The following is a 20,441-nucleotide window of genomic DNA, read 5'->3' as shown; positions in this document are numbered from 1 at the left end:
ACAAAGTACTTATAAAATAAAAAGGGGGAGGGGGTCTTCCTCTGTTCCCTGGGTTCCCTCTGTCCATTCCTAGGCCGTTGAGAGAGAGAAGTGGCCAAGAGCAGAAGGGGGCTGTGCACGTCCATCAAGGTAGCAAGCACTTCCCAGCCTCCCACCGTGGGCCAGGACCTTGGGGATAAACCCGGTTCTCAACAAGCTCCCACAGTAGAGGCAGGAACTGGGGGCCCCAGTCAAGAATCCGAGGCAATCTGGAGAGGAGTCACTGGGGGAGGGCAAGGTGAGGCGCCCCGGGGCAGCGCTGGGGGTGGCAGGAGGGACTCTGTCGGGCAGGAGGCGAGAAGCCTAGCCTCGGTGTGGAGTGGGGTGTCAGGGAAGGGGCTCCGGACAGTGAGGGCACCTCAAGGGACAAAGCTGGGGGCAGGGCACTACAGGCCACATCTTTTCAGGGAGCCCAGAGCGGTTTGGTGAGCTCTGCAGGGCCGGGAGCAATAGGGAGCCACAGAATGTTTAGAAGGACACGTGTTGACCAGGCTGTGCTGCAAAGTACAACCCAAGGCAAACCACCTTCATCCAGGGAGTGGGGGTGGGGGGAGATACAGGGACCAGCTTCAGGCCTGCATCAGGGACCCCGTTCCTCCCTCTCCACCTACCTCTCTCTGTTCTGCTTGTCTACACACTGCTCTCGTTCTCTCCTCCTGAAATCCGGAGGAGGAGGAAGAGGAGGGAAGGAGGAGAGAAAATATCCACCAGCCTCCATCACGGCCAGTAATCGCGTCCCTGGCCTGGCCCCTCCACCACCCTGCACCTGCCCAGCCCCCTGCCCCCCATCTGTCCAGACCCCTCCCCGGGACCTTCTGGAAAGCACAGCTCCGCTCCTCCCTGGCTGAACTGGAAATCCGGTTTGCCCCTAAGGACAAGGGATGTGGCTTCTGGGGCCCTCCCCGGGGGCAGTTTTTCCTCCTGAGTCCCTGACCTCAGGCTCCAGGAGTGGGCAGGGCTCCTCTGGACCCCTCATGGGGGGTTCCAGACCACATCAGTCTTCTCTCCCTCACAAATCCACTCCCCGGCTCCTGTGCAGTCCCATTTCCAAAACCCTGGGCCACTGCATGGGGATCTGGCTCCGTCCCCCTCACTGTGGTCACTTACCGCTCAGCCCCAGGGCCTCTCTGTTCTTGGATCTCACTGCACTGGCCTCCCTTCCGCTCCAATTTTGTCTCCCACTATCACGTGCCTCCTTCAGACTTTTACTTATTTACTTTTACTGTGAAAACTAGGACAATAGGAAAAGGTGGGTTTTGTTCTCACAACTGACGGTGCCTGTCTGGGACCAGCTCAGACAAACAAACACCCTAGTTCTCCAGGTACACGCACCCCCGGCGGGGCGGCGGGGCGGGGGGGGGGGTTGTTGCAACCGGTAAATACGCCGGACGTAAAATTTACCATCTTAACCATTTCAAGGGTACATTCTGTGGCTCTGTTGTGCTACTGTCACCCCCCTCCATCTCCAGAACTCTTCGTCCCGCAGATCTGACACTCCGTCCCCGTTCAGCACTAACTCCCTACCCCTCTCTCTACCTGCCAGCCCCTGGCAACTGCCATCCTACCTTCTGTTTCTGTGAATTGGACAACTCCAGGTGCCTCGTGTAAGTGGAATAATGGAGTATCTGTCCCTTGGTGACTGGGTGATTCCAGCCAGCATGTGGTGCTCAAGGTTTATCCATGTCTTAGCAGGTGTCAGTTTCCTTCCCCTTTAAGATTGAGCACACTCCAATGTCCCACTGTATCCATTCATCCATCGCTGGACGCGTGGGGCACTTCCATGCTTTAGCCACCGCGATTAATGCTGCCGCGAACACCGGCATAGAAATCATCTTCTCGTGTCTCTGCTTTTAATTCGTTGGGGTGCGTACCCAGAAGTGGACTTCCTGGACCGTCCAGCGAGTCTGTGTTTCATTTTTTGAGCAGCTGCCATATTGTTTTTCACAGTGGCTGCACCAGCGCACGTTGCCACTGGCAGGGCGCGAGGGGTCCGGGATCCCACATTCCCACCACGTTTCTTCCAGCAGATGGGAGACCACCCAGCAGGTGGTCCACACAGTGGACCGGGGGGGGGGGGGGCGGTCTCATGCTGTGCTGCTGAAAACCCACTCTTGCTCTTTCCCCACCGATCTGTGGGGCTAGTTCTTTCCGGGGCGAGTTCCACCACATTCCCGTGCCCTCTGATCTTGCCTGACTATCCAAGTCCAGCCGGTCAGGAAAATGCCAGGCCGGAGCGATCCTCACGTCCTCTTCGTTGTTTGTGGTCGATGGTCGTTCTGAGCTGGGCATCCCCACTGCCCCTCAACTACAGATGCCCTGGGGGGAAACGGGTCACTTCTCAGCTGTCCCACCTCACTTGTCCCCTTTCTCCTCCATGTCTTGGTGACCTCCGGCCTCACCAGGGTTGAGGAGTGAAGATGGGGAAGCGGTCAAGGAAAGCTTTCTTGTCTGCACAGTCGGAGGGAGGGTTCCTCTGGCTGCGGCAGATGTCGAAAACTTTCTCTTTCAAGTGGTAGATTTTGGAGAGCCTTCCTGTATTCTATCTACCCCAGGGTCTGCTGTCCTGGCTTCGCCCGACACAGGAGACTCCATCTGTCCAGTGACTAGCTGTACTCTTGCCCCTGGTCTGAGCCTGTGATGGAAAACCTCCAGTTTTTCCACCAGGGTCCCCTTCACATCAACCCACGCAGGCCCCCAGCTCTTCCTATCAGGCCCCCGGCCGACACAGCTCCTTCGAGACACTCCCGCACATCCTTGGGCCCTACAAAGTGTTTGACAGCTGATGGCCAGTTATGAACTCTTGGCCATGTGACTTTTCAGGTATCAGACACCCTTCTAGAATGTTCCCCCGGCCTCAGGAGGTATTTATAAAAGTTCTCCCACAGGTCGTGCTGGAGGGACTGCTGAGCAGCCCTTGGCCCTCTATCTTTGGGAGACGCTCCAAGCACAGTGTTGGCCTGGGTATCCCAAAAAGCAGAGTCGGAGATAAAGGCTCATCGCGCATCCAGGGACTTCGCTGGGGTGTGTGGTTCCAGGGGAGCCTGAGTGAGACAGGGAAGGAAGAGTCAGTGCAAGGATGTGCTGCTGAGTATGGGACCCCTTGACCCTGGCTGCTGGCTTCTGCAGGACCATCTGAGGACCAGCCTTTATGGAAGGTATCGGGACCAGTCTGGCTGGTCTCACGAGAGAGCGGTAGCACAGTGAGGTTGGCATTGGCCCCTGCTGCTGGTAGGTTGCACATTAGCAAATATAGCCTTCGAGGCTCGTGGATGGCCTCCAACTCCGTCACCGTGGCCTACTTGTTGTGGGCCATGAACAGGCTGGTAGACCTTCCCAGGACAAGACATCCCAGGACTAGGCACATGCCTAGTGCCCCCTCTGGTGGCCATTGGTATGAAATACAACACTGTGTGCCCACTTCCCAGGTCATCCACTCATCCACATGCCTGGTCCCCAGGTCTCAACTCCAGTTTCTCAATCTTGCTTCTTCTTGACCCTGACCACTCAGCAAAGCCATTCACCACCACCCACGTGTTCATGTATACCCTTAGCTCGGACCCCTCTTCTCCAGCCATTCAAAGATGACCAGGCATGTTGCTTAAGGCTCTGTCCACCCCGCAAAGAGGGTCTTGCACGGGATAGAGCTCCACCAATGCGACAGAACCACACAAGATCTTAAAAGAGGAGCAAAGTGGGGGCCTCTGGGGTCTTCCTCTCTGACACCAGCAGCGGCTGTCACAAGATCAAACTCCCAGAGCAGCAGTGGATGCAGGATTAAGGCAATGCAATGATGTCCTTCCTATACGAGGTCTGCGTGACCTGATTTCTGATTTTGTTCCCGGTTCTGCAGGCCTTCCCCAAATTCTTTTCCCAGTCACTTTTTTTTCCCCCAAATTCCTTTTTGCTTAAATCAGCCAGAGTCATTTCTGCTTGTGGTAGCTTACAAAAATGGCCACAGGAATTCTTCCCATAGCCGTGTTCACGCAGTTTTGCAATATGTCATTGCAAAGTCTATTTCTCCGCCCTTGAATCTGGACTTGACCAATGCGACATTAACAAATATGGTTCAGGGGCGCCTGGGTGGCTCATTCGGTTAAGCATCCGACTTCGGCTCAAGTCATGATCTCACGGTTTGTGAGTTCGAGCCCCACATCGGGCTCTGTGCTGACAGCTCAGAGCCTGGAGCCTGCTTCGGATTCTGTGTCTCCCTCTCTCTGTCCCTCCCAACTTGTGCTCTGTCTCTCAAAAATAAATAAATGTTAAACAATTTTTTTAAACAAACAAACAAACAAACAAACAAAAACACCAAATATGGCTCAGTAGGGGCTTGAAGAGTGCAAGAACCCTGCGGCTTGGTCTCTCATGTCCATGGGATACTGTGACGTAAACGGGGCTGAGCTAGCCTTCCAGATGATGACCGACAGGTGGCCAAATCATCCTTGCTACCCCAGCTAAAGATCAAGCAAACCTACAAACACAAGTGAGGCCATCCTGAACCACAGAGCAACAGCCATGCTGAACCAGATCAGAAGACCTACCCAGCTGGACTGAAGAATTTTGATAAGTCGTACATATTCATTGTTTTAAACCATTAAGTTTTAGGGTGATTTATGACACAGCAAAAACTAACGCACACACTATTTCTAGCGAAGGAGAACCCTACCTGACACACGCCTACGTCGTATTCGTCTCTACATCATGTTGATTTCAATTCTCATTTGAATAAGTTTCAGTTGGTGTCCCTGTATCCATTGGTGCCCCCTCTGATCTTTTTCCAACCTGCCAATTTAATCAGCCACACCCTCTACTTAAAACCCTTTATAGGCTGTAAGATGACCCACCTCAACATACCGCCCCCCTTCATTTTCCACACATGCTCTGGCCTGCGGTCACACAGCGACGGTGCCTGTGAGCCTACGTTCCATCATGGGATGGAGTCCCCTCCTTGCTCACATGTGCACAGACGTGCGTAAAACAGTATGCACACATAAGCAGACTCATCAGGCTCTCTTTGCATTTGGGGACGGCATGCAAGGGAGGAAGCCTGCCTGAGATAGGTCCTGACTCAGGCACTTACTGCCTGGGAGAAATCAGCAAGTTGAGTAACGTCTCCGTACTGCAGTTTGATCACAGTGCCGGCTCTGAGGTTGACATCAGTTCGTGTACGTAAGATTCTTACGACTGTGGCTGGCACATGGAATGCATATAGATCGGCCAGCAGCACCATTATCATTTTCCACAAATACTCGCTGGGTGTTTGCTATTGGCCAGGCACTGTCCTAGGGACACAATTAGCAAGACAGGAAGATTCCTGGCTTTCGAAAGCTGACATTTTAGAGAGGTGAGCAGAAGAATAGACAAGTAAGAAAATAAATACAATAATTTCAGGGGTGCCTGGGTGGCTCAGTCGATTAAGCATCTGACTCTTGGTTTATGCTTAGGTCATGATCTCTTGTGGAATCCAGCCCCACATCTGGCTCTGTGCCAACAGCATGGAATCTGCTTGGGATTCTCTCTCTCCCTCTCATAATAGTTCCTTGAAATGTATCTGTCAGCTTCTGACATAGGAAACATCTCACAGCAGAGGGAACTCCTTCCCTAGACCCTCCCTGCCTTATGTCAGACCCTTGTTCCCTAAATTCTAGGCCTTTACCCCTAAATCCAATGATAGAACAATTTGGGCCTTTGTCTTCTATATCCTGGTTGGCTGGGGGCCTGGTCTTTCGTACCTACAAAGGCCCATCCGGGGCTGATCTCACACACGAGCCTCCACTGCCTGGCTGAGATAGAGGTGAGGGGCAGAAGTCAGAGGGAGGAGGGGCACCTGTGTGGCTGTCGGTTGAGCGTCCAACTTTGGCTCAGGTCAGGATCTCACAGTTTGTGGGTTTGAGCCCCGCGTCGGGCTCTGTGCTGACAGCTCGGAGCCTGGAGTGAAACGCCCAGAGTCTAAGAGACCCCCAAAACAAACCACCAGAGTCCAGAGTCAAAGCTAAGCAGCAAGGGTCATTTATTGCAGGTTCGAACCTGGACCTCTGCGCCCCCGTTGCCGGTGACGCCAAGAGGCCCTGAGAGAGGTTTTTACACCCCTTTTATAGACAGGTACAAACAAGTCATGGGGAAATCAGGAATACACGGATGTGCCAAGCAACAATGATTGATCAGAAATACACGGATGTGCCAAGTCACAATGGTTGATCAAGAATATACGGTTGTGCCAGGCAACTGTGATTGATCAGAAATACATGGGCGCGCCAAGCAATTGTACAGAAGCGGAACAAGCTGGTTAAGCTTGGTTAGGTTTCAGTTTTCCCGTAACTTAAGCTTTTAAGTTTTAATTTTCTCAGGCCTTTAAGTTTTAACTTTCTCAGGCCTCTCATTCCCCCCTTTCTCAAGTACCTGAGGACCCAATCTTGGGTCCTACAGTGCTACCTAATTAAGCTCACTTTCCATGTCAAGAAGCTGATATTGTGGCCTAAGGACCATTTGCAATTTCTTTAAGTTTCGCTTGTGTTTCTATCTGTCTGACAGTATCTTGGGGTCCTCCGTCGTCAGACACATGTATAGGGGCTCGAGGGTTCCAGCAGACGGCTTCTCCAACTAAGCCACGGCAGCCAGCTTGAAGTTGCATATTATTATCATTAGCTTTTGCGGCCCTGGTACTCTGTAAGATAGCTGTAAAGTAAGTTGTGGAATTGTCTGGCCCCATACATTGTTGATAGGAGTCATAACAAGAGCTATGCATCGATTCCTGGAAAGTAGAGCAAGGGCATTTTGCTGTGGGGGGCAGGGGTTTAGGTTTGTCAACACATAACCACTGCTGTTTTTGGGGTCCTGTGATGTCATAGGTCTGGGTTAAGTGAGCAATTGTGGTCCCACAGTCTTGGGTTTGAGTGTATATTCGCTGATAGTGACCACCCCTTCCTATAGAGCCGGCTATTAGTCTTTTACCATGTGGCAGGGTAAGGGTTTTAACTATGCCACCTCTGCAATCACAGGGCCTTCCATATAGAACTTCATACAATTTCCATTTGTCAACGGGGGCATTTAGTCCTCCCTCTAGGTGTTTAAGGTTGAGGGCTAGTAGGACAAGGGTTACCATCCTGAACATGTCTAGGGGAGGCACGGCGCAAGGTTAGTTTGAAGGGGTTTTTCTTACTCCGGTTTACAGTCCAAGTAGTATTCTTATCAGTGTGTCCCACGAGGTCAGACAGCGGGTCGACAGGTTTTACGTGGGTGTGGTGAATCCAGGTGGGGAGGTTATCTACCTTGATGGCGGTGGGAGTCGTCAGGATGATTTGGTGAGGTCCTTTCCACCTGGGTTCAAGGTTCTCCTGCCGGTGTCGCTTGACGAGGACCCAGTCTCCTGGATGATACTGATGAGGAGTGGGTGGGAGTTCTGCCTCATACAGTTCTTTTAGTTTAGGCCACACGGCCTCATGAACCCGCTGTAGAGCCCTGAGAGAAGACAAGAGGCTGTTATCTTGGTCTAATTGAATGAGGTTTGACTTGAGATCAGGTATAATAGGTGTGGGTCTGCCAAACATGATTTCATAGGGTGTAAGACCCAACTTGTATGGGGAGTTGCGAACCCTGTACAGAGCGTAGGGGAGTAACTCTACCCAATTAGCGCCAGTCTCCATAGTCAATTTAGTAAGGGTCTCTTTTAATGTTCTATTCATTCTTTCTACTTGTCCTGAGCTTTGGGGCCGGTAAGCACAATGTAATTTCCAATCTGCCCCAAGTATGGAAGCCAATCCCTGACTTACCTTAGAGACGAATGCAGGCCCATTGTCTGACCCTATCATGACTGGAAAACCATACCTGGGCAGGATTTCCTCTAGGATCTTTTTGGCTACTATCTGCGCCGTTTCCTTCTTGGTTGGAAAGGCTTCAGTCCATCCTGAAAAAGTGTCTACGAACACTAGTAAGTATTTATAGCCGTATTTGCCGGGCTTTACCTCGGTGAAGTCCACTTCCCAGTGGGCTCCTGGTATGGTTCCTCTTTTTCGGTGGCCATGAGCTGTGACGTGTGGGTGCGCGTTTTGGAGTTGACATGTGGAACAGGCTGTCACAACCCTTTCCGTCTGGTCAGAGATGTTTCTTAATACCAGTTTGGATTGTCTGAGGAGATCCTGAAGTCTTCGGGGCCCCAAATGGGTAGAGTGGTGTATTTTTGTCAGGATGGCATGGCCCAATTTTTCGGGAAGGATAAGGCGGTCTCTAGAGTCCCTCCACCATCCATCTGTAACTTGGGTCATGGGGAGCTTGCGTATCCAGATAAGATCATCTTCTGAGTATTCAGGCTGTGGGGGTAAATCTCGGGGCCCTGGGTCTGGTAACTGCGCAGGGAGTACTTGAATGGGGTTTTGTGCTACCTGGCGTGCAGTCTTTTCCTCGAGAGACTGGATCAGTTATTTTTTGGTGACCCAGGCAATGTACTATGGCCAATTTTTTAGGGGCCCAAATAGCGGCCAATAGGGCTAGAATTTCATCTTTATTTTTGATGTCTTTGCCTTCAGCAGTGAGTAGTCCCCTCTCATGGTATATTGCCCCATGTATGTGGGCCGTAGCAAAGGCATACCAGCTGTCTGTATATATAGTCACTTTGCGGTCCTGCCCCATTCTTAATGCTTGGGTTAATGCAATTAGTTCTGCCCTTTGGGCAGAAGTCCCTGTGGGCAGAGCCTCTGCCCATATCACTTCAGTCTCAGATGTCACTGCTGCCCCCGCATACCGCATGCCTCTGCCCTTGATGGACGAAGCTGCTTCCGTCAGTAAACCAGGTGACCTCAGCATCAGGTAATGGCTGGTCCTGTAGGTCTTCCCTTGTTCCATGAATCTGTGCTAGGATGTCTGCACATGTCAGGGTCGGGTAGCAGCGAGGCTGGGTTTAAAGTTCGGGGAGGGGTGTATGTGATCCGCAAAGGATTTAACAGGAGTCCCTGATAGTGGACCATCCGAGCATTGCTCATCCACCTATCGGGGGGGCTGCTTGAGTACTCCTTTGATGGCGTGGGGTGTGGTGACATGTAACTCTTGACCCAGGGACAGCTTATCGGCGTCTTTAACCATTAGGGCTGTAGCCGCTATTATCCGGAGACAAGGGGGCCATCCTGCGGCTACAGGGTCCAGTTTTTTTTTTTTTTTTTTTTCTTTGAGAGATAGGCCACTGGTCTGGGCCATGGACCTAAATGCTGGGTCAGCACTGCCTTAGCTATGCCTTTGTGCTCATCCACATATAAGTGGAAAGGTTTAGAGATATCGGGCAGTCCTAGAGCTGGGGCCGATAAGAGAGCTCTTTTTATCTGTTGGAATGCCTGCTCAGCTTCCGCAGACCATTCAAACGATGGTTGGTTTTTAGAAACTGCGTAAAGGGGTTTGGCCATTTCAGCAAAACCTGGGATCCACAATCGGCAGAATCCCGCAGACCCTAGGAATTCTCTCACCTGGCGAGGCGTGTTGGGTCGCGGGATGCGGAGGACAGTCTCTTTCCGAGCATCAGTGAGCCATCTTTGTCCTCCTTTTAGTAAGTACCCCAGACATATTACCTCAGACTTGCAGATTTGGGCCTTCTTAGCGGACGCGCGGTACCCTAGGCTCTCCAGCGTCTGTAGGAGGTTTTTTGTCCCCACGAGGCAGGCTTCTCGGGTCTCGGCTGCAACAAGGAGGTCGTCTACATATTGTAGGAGAGACACATTTGGGTTTAATTTCCGGTACTCACTTAAATCTTCGTGGAGGGCTTCATCAAATAGGGTAGGGGAGTTTTTAAATCCTTGTGGAAGTCGGGTCCAGGTGAGTTGTCCATTTATGCCTCTTTCCGGGTTCGCCCATTCGAATGCAAAGATATCTTGGCTCTTGGGGGCCAAGGGCAGGCTGAAAAAGGCATCCTTTAAATCAAGAACAGTATACCATCGTTTGTCTGGGCTGAGGGTACTGAGAAGAGTATAAGGGTTGGGCACGGTAGGGTGTATGTCCATAACCCGTTTGTTGACCTCTCTTAGGTCTTGTACTGGCCGATAATCTCCACCATTAGGCTTGCGCACAGGCAACAATGGGGTATTCCATGCCGAATGGCATGGCTTAAGGATTCCGGTGTCGAGGAGACGGCGGATGTGTGGGGTAATGCCCAGCCTGGCTTCTGCTGACATGGGGTACTGCTTGACCCTCACGGGGTCAGCCTCTGGCTTAACTTCTATGAATAGAGCGGGACGATGTTTTGCCAGCCCTATTCCCCCGGTTTCTGCCCAGGCTCCGGAACACCAGTGGAGCCAGTAGCTAATATCCTGTTCCGGGAAGGGTGGAGTTTGGTGAAGCCGATATTCATCTTCCAGTCGTATGGTGAGGACCGAGATAGGTTGGTCCTGGGAGTCAGTTACTTTAGGCCCTCCGGGCTGAAAGTGAATTTGAACTCCCATTTTTGTGAGGAGATCTCTTCCCAGTAAGGGGCAAGGACTATCTGGGATGACCAAAAAGGAATGGGTTACCCTTCCTGTCCCTAGATCCACTGTTCGTTGGGTGGTCCAAGGATATTTTTTTGTCCCCGTAGCTCCTTGGACCCAGGAGGACTTATCAGAGATTTTTCCGTGAGGGTCAGTGAGTATTGAATGCTGTGCTCCTGTATCCACAAGGAATTGCACAGGAGTCCCCTCCACTTGTAGGATTACCCTGGGCTCGGGGAGGGGGTCCGAACCCCGTCCCCCCTATTCTGAGTTCTGGGTAAATAGGATGGGGGCCGCTCTGGTTTGCCATTGCTTTGACCCTGAGCGCAGTTGCTTCTTTTTGGGACAGTCACGAATCCAATGTCCTTTTTCTTTACAGTAGGCGCATTGGTCTTTGTCTAGGGGGAGCCTAGGAGGGCGAGTTTTTTGTTCTCCTGTGGGCCCTTGATCTTTTTGAACTATGGCGGCTAAAACTTTAGTCATTTCCCTGGTAGCTTTGAGCTGCTTGTCCTCTGGAGCGTCCCGGTTATTATATACCCGTTGAGCAATGCGGAGTAAATCCTGGATCTGTTTTCCCTCTAAATCCTCTAATTTTTGGAGTTTCTTTTTGATATCAGGGGCAGCCTGGTTTACAAACGACATTACAACAGCAGCCTGATTTTCAGGAGCCTCAGGGTCCATGGGAGTGTACTGCCTAAAGGCTTCCATTAATCTCTCTAAAAAGGTGACAGGGCTCTCTGTCTTACCTTGTACTACCGAGTACACCTTGGCCAAATTGGTGGGCTTGCGTGCTGCAGCCCAGAGACCCGCCATTAGAGTCTGGCGATAAATGAGCAGTCGTCCCCTACCTTCTGCCGCGTTGTAGTCCCAATCAGGCCGAGTCAGGGGAAACGCTGCATTAATGAGGTCAGGGTTAACAGTGGGTCGACCATCTTCCTCGGGGACCAGCTTCCGCGCTTCAAGTTGAATTCTCTCCCTTTCTTCCGTGGTGAACAGGATTCGCAAAAGCTGTTGGCAGTCATCCCAGGTAGGCTGGTGGGTGAACATTATGCTCTCTAGGAGGGCTATAAGATCTCTAGTGTTATCAGAAAACCGAGCATTTTGGGTTTTTCAATTATATAGGTCACTGGTGGCGAAGGACCAATACTGGAGTCGGGGATTGCCCGTTTCATCGGGGGGTCCTATTTCCCGCAGGGGTAGGGCTACAGTGGAGTGGGGGAGGCGAGAGCTTGGCTCACACTGGGTGCGCCGGCGAGTTTGGCCGGCTGGCCCTTCACGGTTGGTTTCATTTTTAATAGGGCTAGGCACGGCTGCTGCCTGTAGCCTCCCTGGTTCTGGCACAGCTGCCGCTTCCCGCCCCGCCCCCCCCCCACCCCGGTTCCCCTTGAGGGGCAACCAGAGGGCAACAGGTGGGGCGGCCGCTTCGGGCAGGGCCTGGGGTGCAAGGGGAGGGGGAAGATAGGGTGGAGGGTTTTCAACAAGATCTTGCCAGACGGGGATGTAGGGAACCTGGTCTGGGTGGCCCTGACCTTGGCCGCTATAGGCAAACAAAAAGTGCCCTCAGTAGGCCAGCCCACTCCGAAAGTGGGCCACTCAGACTGGCAGAAAGTGATGAGTCTCGACCGGCGGATGTCCAGGCTTAGGTTATGACCTCTCTCCCTTCTTCCAGCCTGGACATCCTTGAAATTAGCTAGAAGAAGGGAGAGAGGTGTACTCTGGTTCTGTCCTATAGCCTGTATAGGAAAAGATAAATGGGCCAAGTCAGTTTCTGTTCCGGAAGCGAGTTGGATATACCTGCAGGGGAGAAGAGACAAGTTAAATCGCAAGCGTGGCAGCAAACAGAAAGTGCCTTGGAGAAGAGACCAGATACAGAACGGGTGTCCGTAACCCGAACAAAGAGTCCTGATGGGCCAAAATAGTGCCCCAGACGGGAGCCAGAGGACGTCTCCTACTGGTCCCGACTGACTTCCCTATAGCGCGTCCACCAGGGCTAGGTCAGTCACTGATACAGATCCCGCGCGGGAGAGCCAGAAACGAACAGACAACAGACAACAGACACAGACACAGACACAGACACAGACACAGACAGAGACGGCTTACTTACCAATCGGTCTCAGAAATGACCCGTTGACTTGGGGTCTGGTGGGTTTGGGGGGGGGCCTTCCCAGCCAATGCGCCAAATGAAACGCCCAGAGTCTAAGAGACCCCCAAAAACGAACCACCAGAGTCCAGAGTCAAAGCTAAGCAGCAAGGGTCATTTATTGCAGGTTCGAACCTGGACCTCTGCGCCCCCGTTGCCGGTGACGCCAAGAGGCCCTGAGAGAGGTTTTTACACCCCTTTTATAGACAGGTACAAACAAGTCATGGGGAAATCAGGAATACACGGATGTGCCAAGCAACAATGATTGATCAGAAATACACGGATGTGCCAAGTCACAATGGTTGATCAAGGATATACGGTTGTGCCAGGCAACTGTGATTGATCAGAAATACATGGGCGCGCCAAGCAATTGTACAGAAGCGGAACAAGCTGGTTAAGCTTGGTTAGGTTTCAGTTTTCCCGTAACTTAAGCTTTTAAGTTTTAATTTTCTCAGGCCTTTAAGTTTTAACTTTCTCAGGCCTCTCATTAGCGAGCTCACGTCGATGTGCGCTCCGATTGGCTTGCCTAAGCGATGTGGTTTTTTGTTTTGTTTTTTAAGTTTATTTATATATTTTGAGAGAGAGAGAGAGAGAGAGAGAGAGAGTCGGGAGGGGCAGCGAGAGACAGAGGAGAGAGAGAATCCCAAGCAGGCTCTGTGCTGCCAGCACAGAGCCCAACGGGGTGGGGGTGGGGGGAGGCTTGAACTAACCAACTGTGAGATCATGACCTGAGCTGAAAGCAAGAGTTGGATGCTTAACCAACCGAGCCACCCAGGAGCCCCTGTCTAAGCAATGTTGTTCTGGTACATTCTCCGTGGAAAGAAGAGCTCGGGTCTCCCCCAAAAAAACCCAAAACCAGATGTGAGAAAGAGAGTACAGCACACAAGTGGTGGAGGGGAGGACAGAAGTGAGTCCTGCCCCGTGTCCCAGTGGTCAGTGGGGAAGATACAGCCAGGCCCTCGGGCCTCGGCCCTGGCTCTAATCCTGCTGTGACTGCCACTGATCCCACCACCTGGTGTTTATTCAGGGCTCACCATGTGTCAGGAAGGGGTGTGAGCACTGCATGTATGATTTTGTTTAATCCTCACGATAAGCTTGAGAGGCAAGTTCTCTCACCATCTCTGCCTCACAGGCGAGGAAAGCGAGGCCCGTGTCATAGTCAGGGCACATGGGAAGGAGACACAGAAACACACGTCTGGGGGAGAGGACCCTAAGGCCTCTTGGATCTATTTCCCTCTCCTGAGCTGGGTGACTCAGAACATCTGTTGGGAGCCTTGGCCTGCTCGGCCTCTGACTGGGGACGGTGGCGGGGGGGGGGGGGGGGTGCGTGCATCAGGAGCAAAGGGAATTTCCTGATTTTCTACTAGCCTTTCCCTCACCGTCCCCTCCCTTCATCTGTTGTATTTATGGCAAATACTTTCCCTAGTTGTGATTTGCCTCTTGGAGTTTTCCTAGACTTAAAGAGCCTTGTTTAAAAAATGACACAGGGCTGGGGCGCCTGGGTGGCTCAGTGGGTTAAGCGTCCGACTCTTGATTTCAGATCAGGGCAGATTTCACGGTTGGTGAGTTCAAGCCCCGTGTCTGGCTCTGTGCTGACAGTGTGAAGCCTGCTTGAGGTTCTCTCGCTTGAGGACCTCTCTCTTGAGGTCCCTCCCTATCAAAAATAAACTTAAAAAAAAAAAAAGACACAGGGCTGTTTTTTCTTCATAGTAAAGGGGATTAAGAAGAAAAACCTCATGCTCAAAATATTCTGGGTTTCCACTAGAAACTGTGTCTCCTTTCCGCTCTCAGTTTAAGGCATTCCATACCAGCTCGGCTGCCCACACCTTCTGCTCCTTATGCGGGTTCCTAAAGGAACCATGACTGGGCGTATTTCTAGAGTGTGCAATCCATTTACCCGTCATCTTTACAGAAACCCGCTAGCTGGAACTGAAAAACAGCCTGTCTTCCTCCCCAGCCTCTCCTTGCGGGGAGGGGAGTGAGGGGAGTCCTGTCCCAGCGGCACAGGACCCTCATCACCGAGATGGGGAGGGCAGGACAGGAAGGTGAGAAAATGGGTTGGGGCCTTGGCGGTTTGAGGCAAACAAGAGAAAACCCTGGGGGCTACGCTCCTCCTGGTGGAGGGGCTGGCGTAGTGTGAACTCCACGCTGGACGGGGCCCAGGTGAGGGCGTGGGGCCGCTTGGCCGCAGTGGGGGCAGACCAAGGAGTTCCTGGGGAAAGGGTTTCTGCCTCCATCAACAAAAGAACTGGTCCCAGGACTCGGCTGTGTGCGTGTTGGGGTGGGGGTGGGGTCCCCTGGACAAACCCGGATTGAGGCTTCTCCCACCTGGTGCTGCACCTGCGGTTCGAGCTCACTGGCACAGGTAAGACCAAACAGGGAAACTGCAAAGTGGGTCAATCAAATGCTCAAGTTTATTTATTTATTTATTTTTTAATTTTTTTTTTCAACGTTTTTTATTTATTTTTGGGACAGAGAGAGACAGAGCATGAACGGGGGAGGGGCAGAGAGAGAGGGAGACACAGAATCGGAAACAGGCTCCAGGCTCCGAGCCATCAGCCCAGAGCCCGATGCGGGGCTCGAACTCCCGGACCGCGAGATCGTGACCTGGCTGAAGTTGGACGCTTAACCGACTGCGCCACCCAGGCGCCCCCAAATGCTCAAGTTTATTGATACGTCATAGACGCCCTTTCACTGGGAGGTTCAAGGGTGGTTTCTGAAACCCACTGTTCTCGGGCTCCAGCCCCAGGCCCAACAGAGCTGTTGACTCCACCTGTTCTCGAAATCTGCTCCCTTCTGCTAGGCAGAAGATGGGTCCGAATGGCACAGAACTCTACTTTTTCCCCCCTCTTCCTGGACATCACCGGAGAGGTGTTACAAGGACGTGCGGGTGAGCAGGTTTGGGGCACTAAGCACATCACAGGGGGAGGAGGGCTCCCCCACACCCAGGCTCCCCAGCCCAGCAGTCCAAACCCCTGCTTCCACCACTACCTGGCCTCAGGGCTTTTCTCTCGGAGCGGGGATTACTCTCCAAGCCTGTTTCTCCATCGGTAAAATGAGGCAAGTAAGGGTTGATATGCCGATCAAATAAATGTTAGCTCGATACAAACACTTCACCGTAACTGCCAGATTGACCTAAAAGGGTAAATAAAGGATGTCTGAACACAGCTTGCCGGGCAGGCCAGCCAGGGAAGGAGGCAAGTCCTTTCAGAAGCTGTCCGGCTAGAGCAAATGTGGTTCCAGGGAGCCCTAAACCCAGGCCTTGCCCTAAACAAACACAGGCTGTTCTCCAGCCCTCCCCAAAACAACACAGCGGGGAGCCGTGGACCGCCACCAGTCCAACAGCGAGCTTCGCTGAGGATACGCACGTCCCCGGAACGGCTCAAACTTCGAGCTCACTAACCTGTTTCATCCGCACCCCACTCTCTGAGCTCTGCGCCCTTGCCCTCTGGACACACAGCTCTGCACAGGGCAGCTGGAGTCTGGGACCCAGGGGACCACCACGCCGAGGCGGCAGAGTGAAGCTTTCAGCAAACAAGTGCTCGGCTGGCCTCTCCTAGTGATGGAAGCAAACTCGGGGAAGGTCAGGACTGTCTCGGAGGAGGGCACGCAGCGTGGGGAGGTCCACGACCGTGCGCCAGGCAGCCTCGCCCAGGAGAGGCCCACCGCCTGTCTCCCGAGTGCGGACGTCGAAGGAGCCGCTGTGCCAAGGGAAGAGCAGGTGCGGGGCTCCAGGAAGCAGCCTCCTCGGCTCAGATCCACTCCCAGGAGGCACCCTGGGAACACACTGAACGACAAAATCCACATGGCCTGTTGAAAACTGGGCTGAGACCTTCCGTGGAAAGGGGGAGCCCATAGGTGAGTTCCGCTTGCAGGGGGCAGACATGTGTGCCCAGGGCCCTGGTCTGTGCGGCCTCCGCGGGGTCAGTGTGCCTGCAGCGGCGGGGACAGCACGCTCCCGGCCCCCGCTCCTGTCTCTACCACAGTCTGGTCCCTGAATTCACACTGACCCTTCCTGTTTGGCTCTGCCCCCTCTGCAAAAGCAGAGATTTTCGGGGCCGATTGTCAGTTTCCCGGAGAGCGAGGCTTTTCTAGGTGGATCGGGTCTGAGGCGGTTCCCTCTGACTCTGGTAAGGAAAACACCGTCTTGACCCTCTCCCGCAGGCAGTCTTCTCACAAGGGCTTGGATAAACAAGGAAGAGACTCGAGCAAGTCCCGAGAGCTTCTGTGGCTGAAGATTCACGGGTCCGGGCCCCAGAGGTGAACCGTCTCAGGGCCGCGTGGAGATGGGCACAGATGCTTCGAAGATGCACCTCTCGGTGGAGGGAGAACATCACGCTCCCCGAGCAGTAGCTCCTCGCTGTCGCGGACACCAGCAGGCCACCCTCCTGGAGCCACACACCGCGCTTTATCTCAGAAAGGATTTAAGACGGTCTGTAGAGACTCCACGCGTGGGAGGTCGTCCTGCAATCACTTCTGTCACCTCAACGGCTTCCTAGATACCTGAGTCAATGGCTTCATGTCCACTATGTCCCCGCTCAGCTTCTCCCTTGTGGCCCTGTGGAGACTGAGGAGGACCCGCCCCTGCCAGGAAGCTCCTCTCCAGGACTCCGGCAGAAACAAGACCATTGCTGCCTCGACTGTTCCTCTGGGCGGGGATAAGGGCGCGTGGACTGTGGGAACCGTTAGGTCCAGGACAGGGTGCCGTTATAAAGGCAAACTCTTACAGCGGGAAGAGCTGGTTAGCAAATTCACCGAGCAGGCCTCTGTTTACATGCGTGTGCTCAGTAACTTCCCACGTTATGCCTTCAATACGGGTGTCAACCCATGGATGTGTAGACTGGCCCATTTCTACCGTATGAAACAGATGATACGGAATTAAAAAGTACTCGTGGAAACATAAAGCATTTATTATTGCTATAGTCAAGGCAAGATCTCTGAAAACAATCGGCCTTGAAAATGGAAGTAGAATCAGAACCGTTATTCATGAGTTTACAGTTTGTTCTTTGCTGTTCAGACTTCACGGTTTCACACACAGCATCTATCACAAGACGGACCTTCATTATACAAGAGGAGGAAGAATGAACTTGGAAGTCACAAAGCATGGCTTAACTACCTCACTAGTTACCTGACTTCAGACACATCACTTACTTGCTGAGAACCTGTTTCATCCTGTTTAAAGAAAAAAATAAAATAAAAAAAAAATAAAGGACAGGGCGGAGGGGCCAGAAGGAACCCAGCCCCTTGGAGGATCTACTGAGAGAACGCGGCTGATAACTACGAGAAGGTGAATGAAATTGCTCGGTATGCTTGAAGGAATTATGCAAACTAGAGTGTCCCTAATACCAGTGCTTGTCACCCCCGCAGGGAGGCGCAGGAGTCCTCATCGCGTAGTCTACACGCCTGGCAGCCTGCGCTGACAGTCACCGAGCATCGGAAATCTTGGGGCAGGACAAAGGATATTAGTGACCAAGCCTCCAAACTCACTGAGGAAGGAGCTGGCTTGACAAGCCACGTAATACGGACCCAGCTTTGCCCTAGAAACACTTTGTCACTTTTATTTTACCTCAATATACATCTGTACAGGCAATAATAAAAAGGCTATTACACAACAATTCAGTGAGTTTTACCTAGTTTCAAGAATAATGCATATGCAGTTACAAATGGGAGGTAGAAACACTGTATTAAAGACCTAAAAATACAAACATCATATAAATAAATGTTCAAATTAAGTGCTGGAATTTCATACAGATAAATAAGGTAAAAATTACATTACTTCGTCAAAGTAAAAGAAAAACCATGTTTTTGTTTGTCTTTATCAGTATGCTAAAATTAGATTAATGCCAAAGAGCTTCTGTGCAATTTGTCAGAGTTCAGATTATATTATCTAAAAGGATAAAGATATAAGGATTAAAAGTGGAGAATGTTTATTCAAGTATTCAAGCAGGTGAGTAAAAGAAATCAAACAATACACAACATAGGAACGGTTTCTGGAAGGATGTTAACTGCCCGCATTCTCCACGTCTAGCTATCTGGTGACTAGCTATCTGGTGAACTGTCAGGATTAACGTGAAAAATACACATTAGGCTGGAGAGAGAGCTGCCCATTTTCCTAAGAGAAAACAAACCTCATTTTTCACTAACTTCATGTAGAAAACTCCACATCACTAACAAGCCTTTAGGTCGCCAACTTTGTTGTGGCCCGGCTAAAATTCTTGTGAGTCTCCCGATTGATACTCTTTCTAATACTGCCCAAATAAACCTAGCCTTTAGTAAACGTAGAGATCACAGGCGTCAATGCACATTCTGCATGCACGGTAAAAAATAAAACCAAAGGCAAACGACCAGCAACTCAAAAATACCACTGAGAAAATCTGTTACGTGTGGATGAACAGGTTAAAAAAATGCAACGGTCCACATGAACACAAGTTTTTACCGTTTAAAAGTCCACTAGACATTACATGTGAATTCTGGAAAGGGTGTGTGTATAGAATATAATCAAGTAAAATATTTTAAACAAGTCCATTGTGCCTCAGTTAGTTTTAAATTGCAAAATCCAATGCACAGTTGTTTTAATAAATTAGTGCAATATGAAAGATTTTGGAAGAGTAACATGTGTCCATATTAGATCAGATGGAAGATTTCACAATTTCTTCCAAGAGCCTTCTTTCAGCTGGTTCTTAAGCTATTTCCTCCTGAGCTGTTTAAGGATGTGTGCTCAGATTTAGACAAACCTACCCCAGATATCAAACTGCCCGGATGAGATGTAGATTTTTTTTTTCTTTTTACTTTTATACCTCAGTAAATACATGGAATTTCACACACTGCTCCGATGAACGAGTAAAGAGCCACTCATTTTGTTCCCCTCTTGATCATCTTTAAGAATAACTGCACTGATAGTTCTATTTCTAAGGTACGTTTATTTACCAGGTTCGAACTGAGAGCCAAGTGGAATACTCTTGCTGCTGCTTCTACAAAGAAAAGGGGAAGGGGTGTCGTCTCCGATAAGGCAGATTTCCTACAAGTATGTAGTTTTGGATTGTTCTTCCTTTGTGAAGTCACTGCTTGGTCTTTGGTAGTCACCAGGTGAGAAACTACGGTTTCCTGGAGATGGGGAACCAGAACCCGAGCTGTCATCCCAAACTTCTGTCCTCAATTCCACCACTGGTCCAGGGGCCGGACCGGCTGCCGCTCACAGGGTCGCGGTGCTACAGCAGAGTGCCGACAATCTTCTTTCAATACTAGTTTTATCTAGAAATAAAGTAAGTTCAGAGCAAAAGTCATTTCTGTTTTCAAAACCAAGGGCAGAACAAATGGAAAAACAAACAAACAAACAAACAAACAAACAAAACCAAAACCACTTTCCACCTACATCCTTGTCTCTGTTCTATCTTTGCCCCAAAGTGAACCATTCTGAAGATTTTTTCTTCTTTCTGCCTGATAATTGTTTAGATATAATGTCTAGCTCAGTGATGCACAGGAGCAAAATGTAGGTTAGCAAGTCAAATAAAGAAAATTTAGGTTTTAATAGCTAGCTTGCTCACAACTGCACATCATTTTAGAATTGCAGTCCCCTTGAGGCTCTTCAAAATGTGGTGTGACCACCTATGCTCCCAAGCCCCTCCTCAAACACCAGGGCTTAAACTCCACAAATGGTATCATCATCCTGGTACTCTCTAAATCTCCACTCTGTTGTCTATACCCGATCTGGGGTACGTAGGATCTTCATAAAGTTCTTTTTTTTTTTTTTTTTTTTTTCCCACAATTTTTGAGAGGAGAGAGAGCACTAGTGGGGGAGGGGCAGAGAGAGGGGGGAGAGACAG

At 51.1% G+C, this 20,441-nt stretch overlaps 2 protein-coding genes across 5 annotated transcripts in view; both read right to left on the bottom strand.

The window, feature by feature from the left end:
• Positions 1 to 7,103: 7,103 nt before the first annotated feature.
• Positions 7,104 to 14,522, bottom strand: LOC122486024. Its single transcript, XM_043585504.1, is given in 7 exon segments — positions 7,104 to 8,430; positions 8,432 to 8,781; positions 8,783 to 8,909; positions 8,911 to 9,026; positions 9,028 to 9,192; positions 9,195 to 12,037; positions 14,516 to 14,522. Coding segments are annotated over 7 exon segments (4,935 nt in total).
• A 2,985-nt stretch (positions 14,523 to 17,507) lies between these two features.
• ULK2 (unc-51 like autophagy activating kinase 2) overlaps positions 17,508 to 20,441 on the bottom strand; it is an 85,256-nt gene continuing 82,322 nt past the window's right edge. For all 4 annotated transcript variants that reach the window (XM_043583249.1, XM_043583252.1, XM_043583250.1 and 1 more), the window contains one exon: positions 17,508 to 19,869. In XM_043583249.1, the coding sequence (XP_043439184.1) occupies positions 19,811 to 19,869 (59 nt within the window). In that variant the 3' untranslated portion in view covers positions 17,508 to 19,810. The remainder of the gene's footprint in view (positions 19,870 to 20,441) is intronic.

The sequence above is a fragment of the Prionailurus bengalensis genome, chromosome E1 (genome assembly GCF_016509475.1).
Source record: "Prionailurus bengalensis isolate Pbe53 chromosome E1, Fcat_Pben_1.1_paternal_pri, whole genome shotgun sequence".
NCBI classification, from domain to species: Eukaryota; Metazoa; Chordata; class Mammalia; order Carnivora; family Felidae; genus Prionailurus; species Prionailurus bengalensis.
This window is presented reverse-complemented; position numbering and strand designations above follow the sequence as displayed.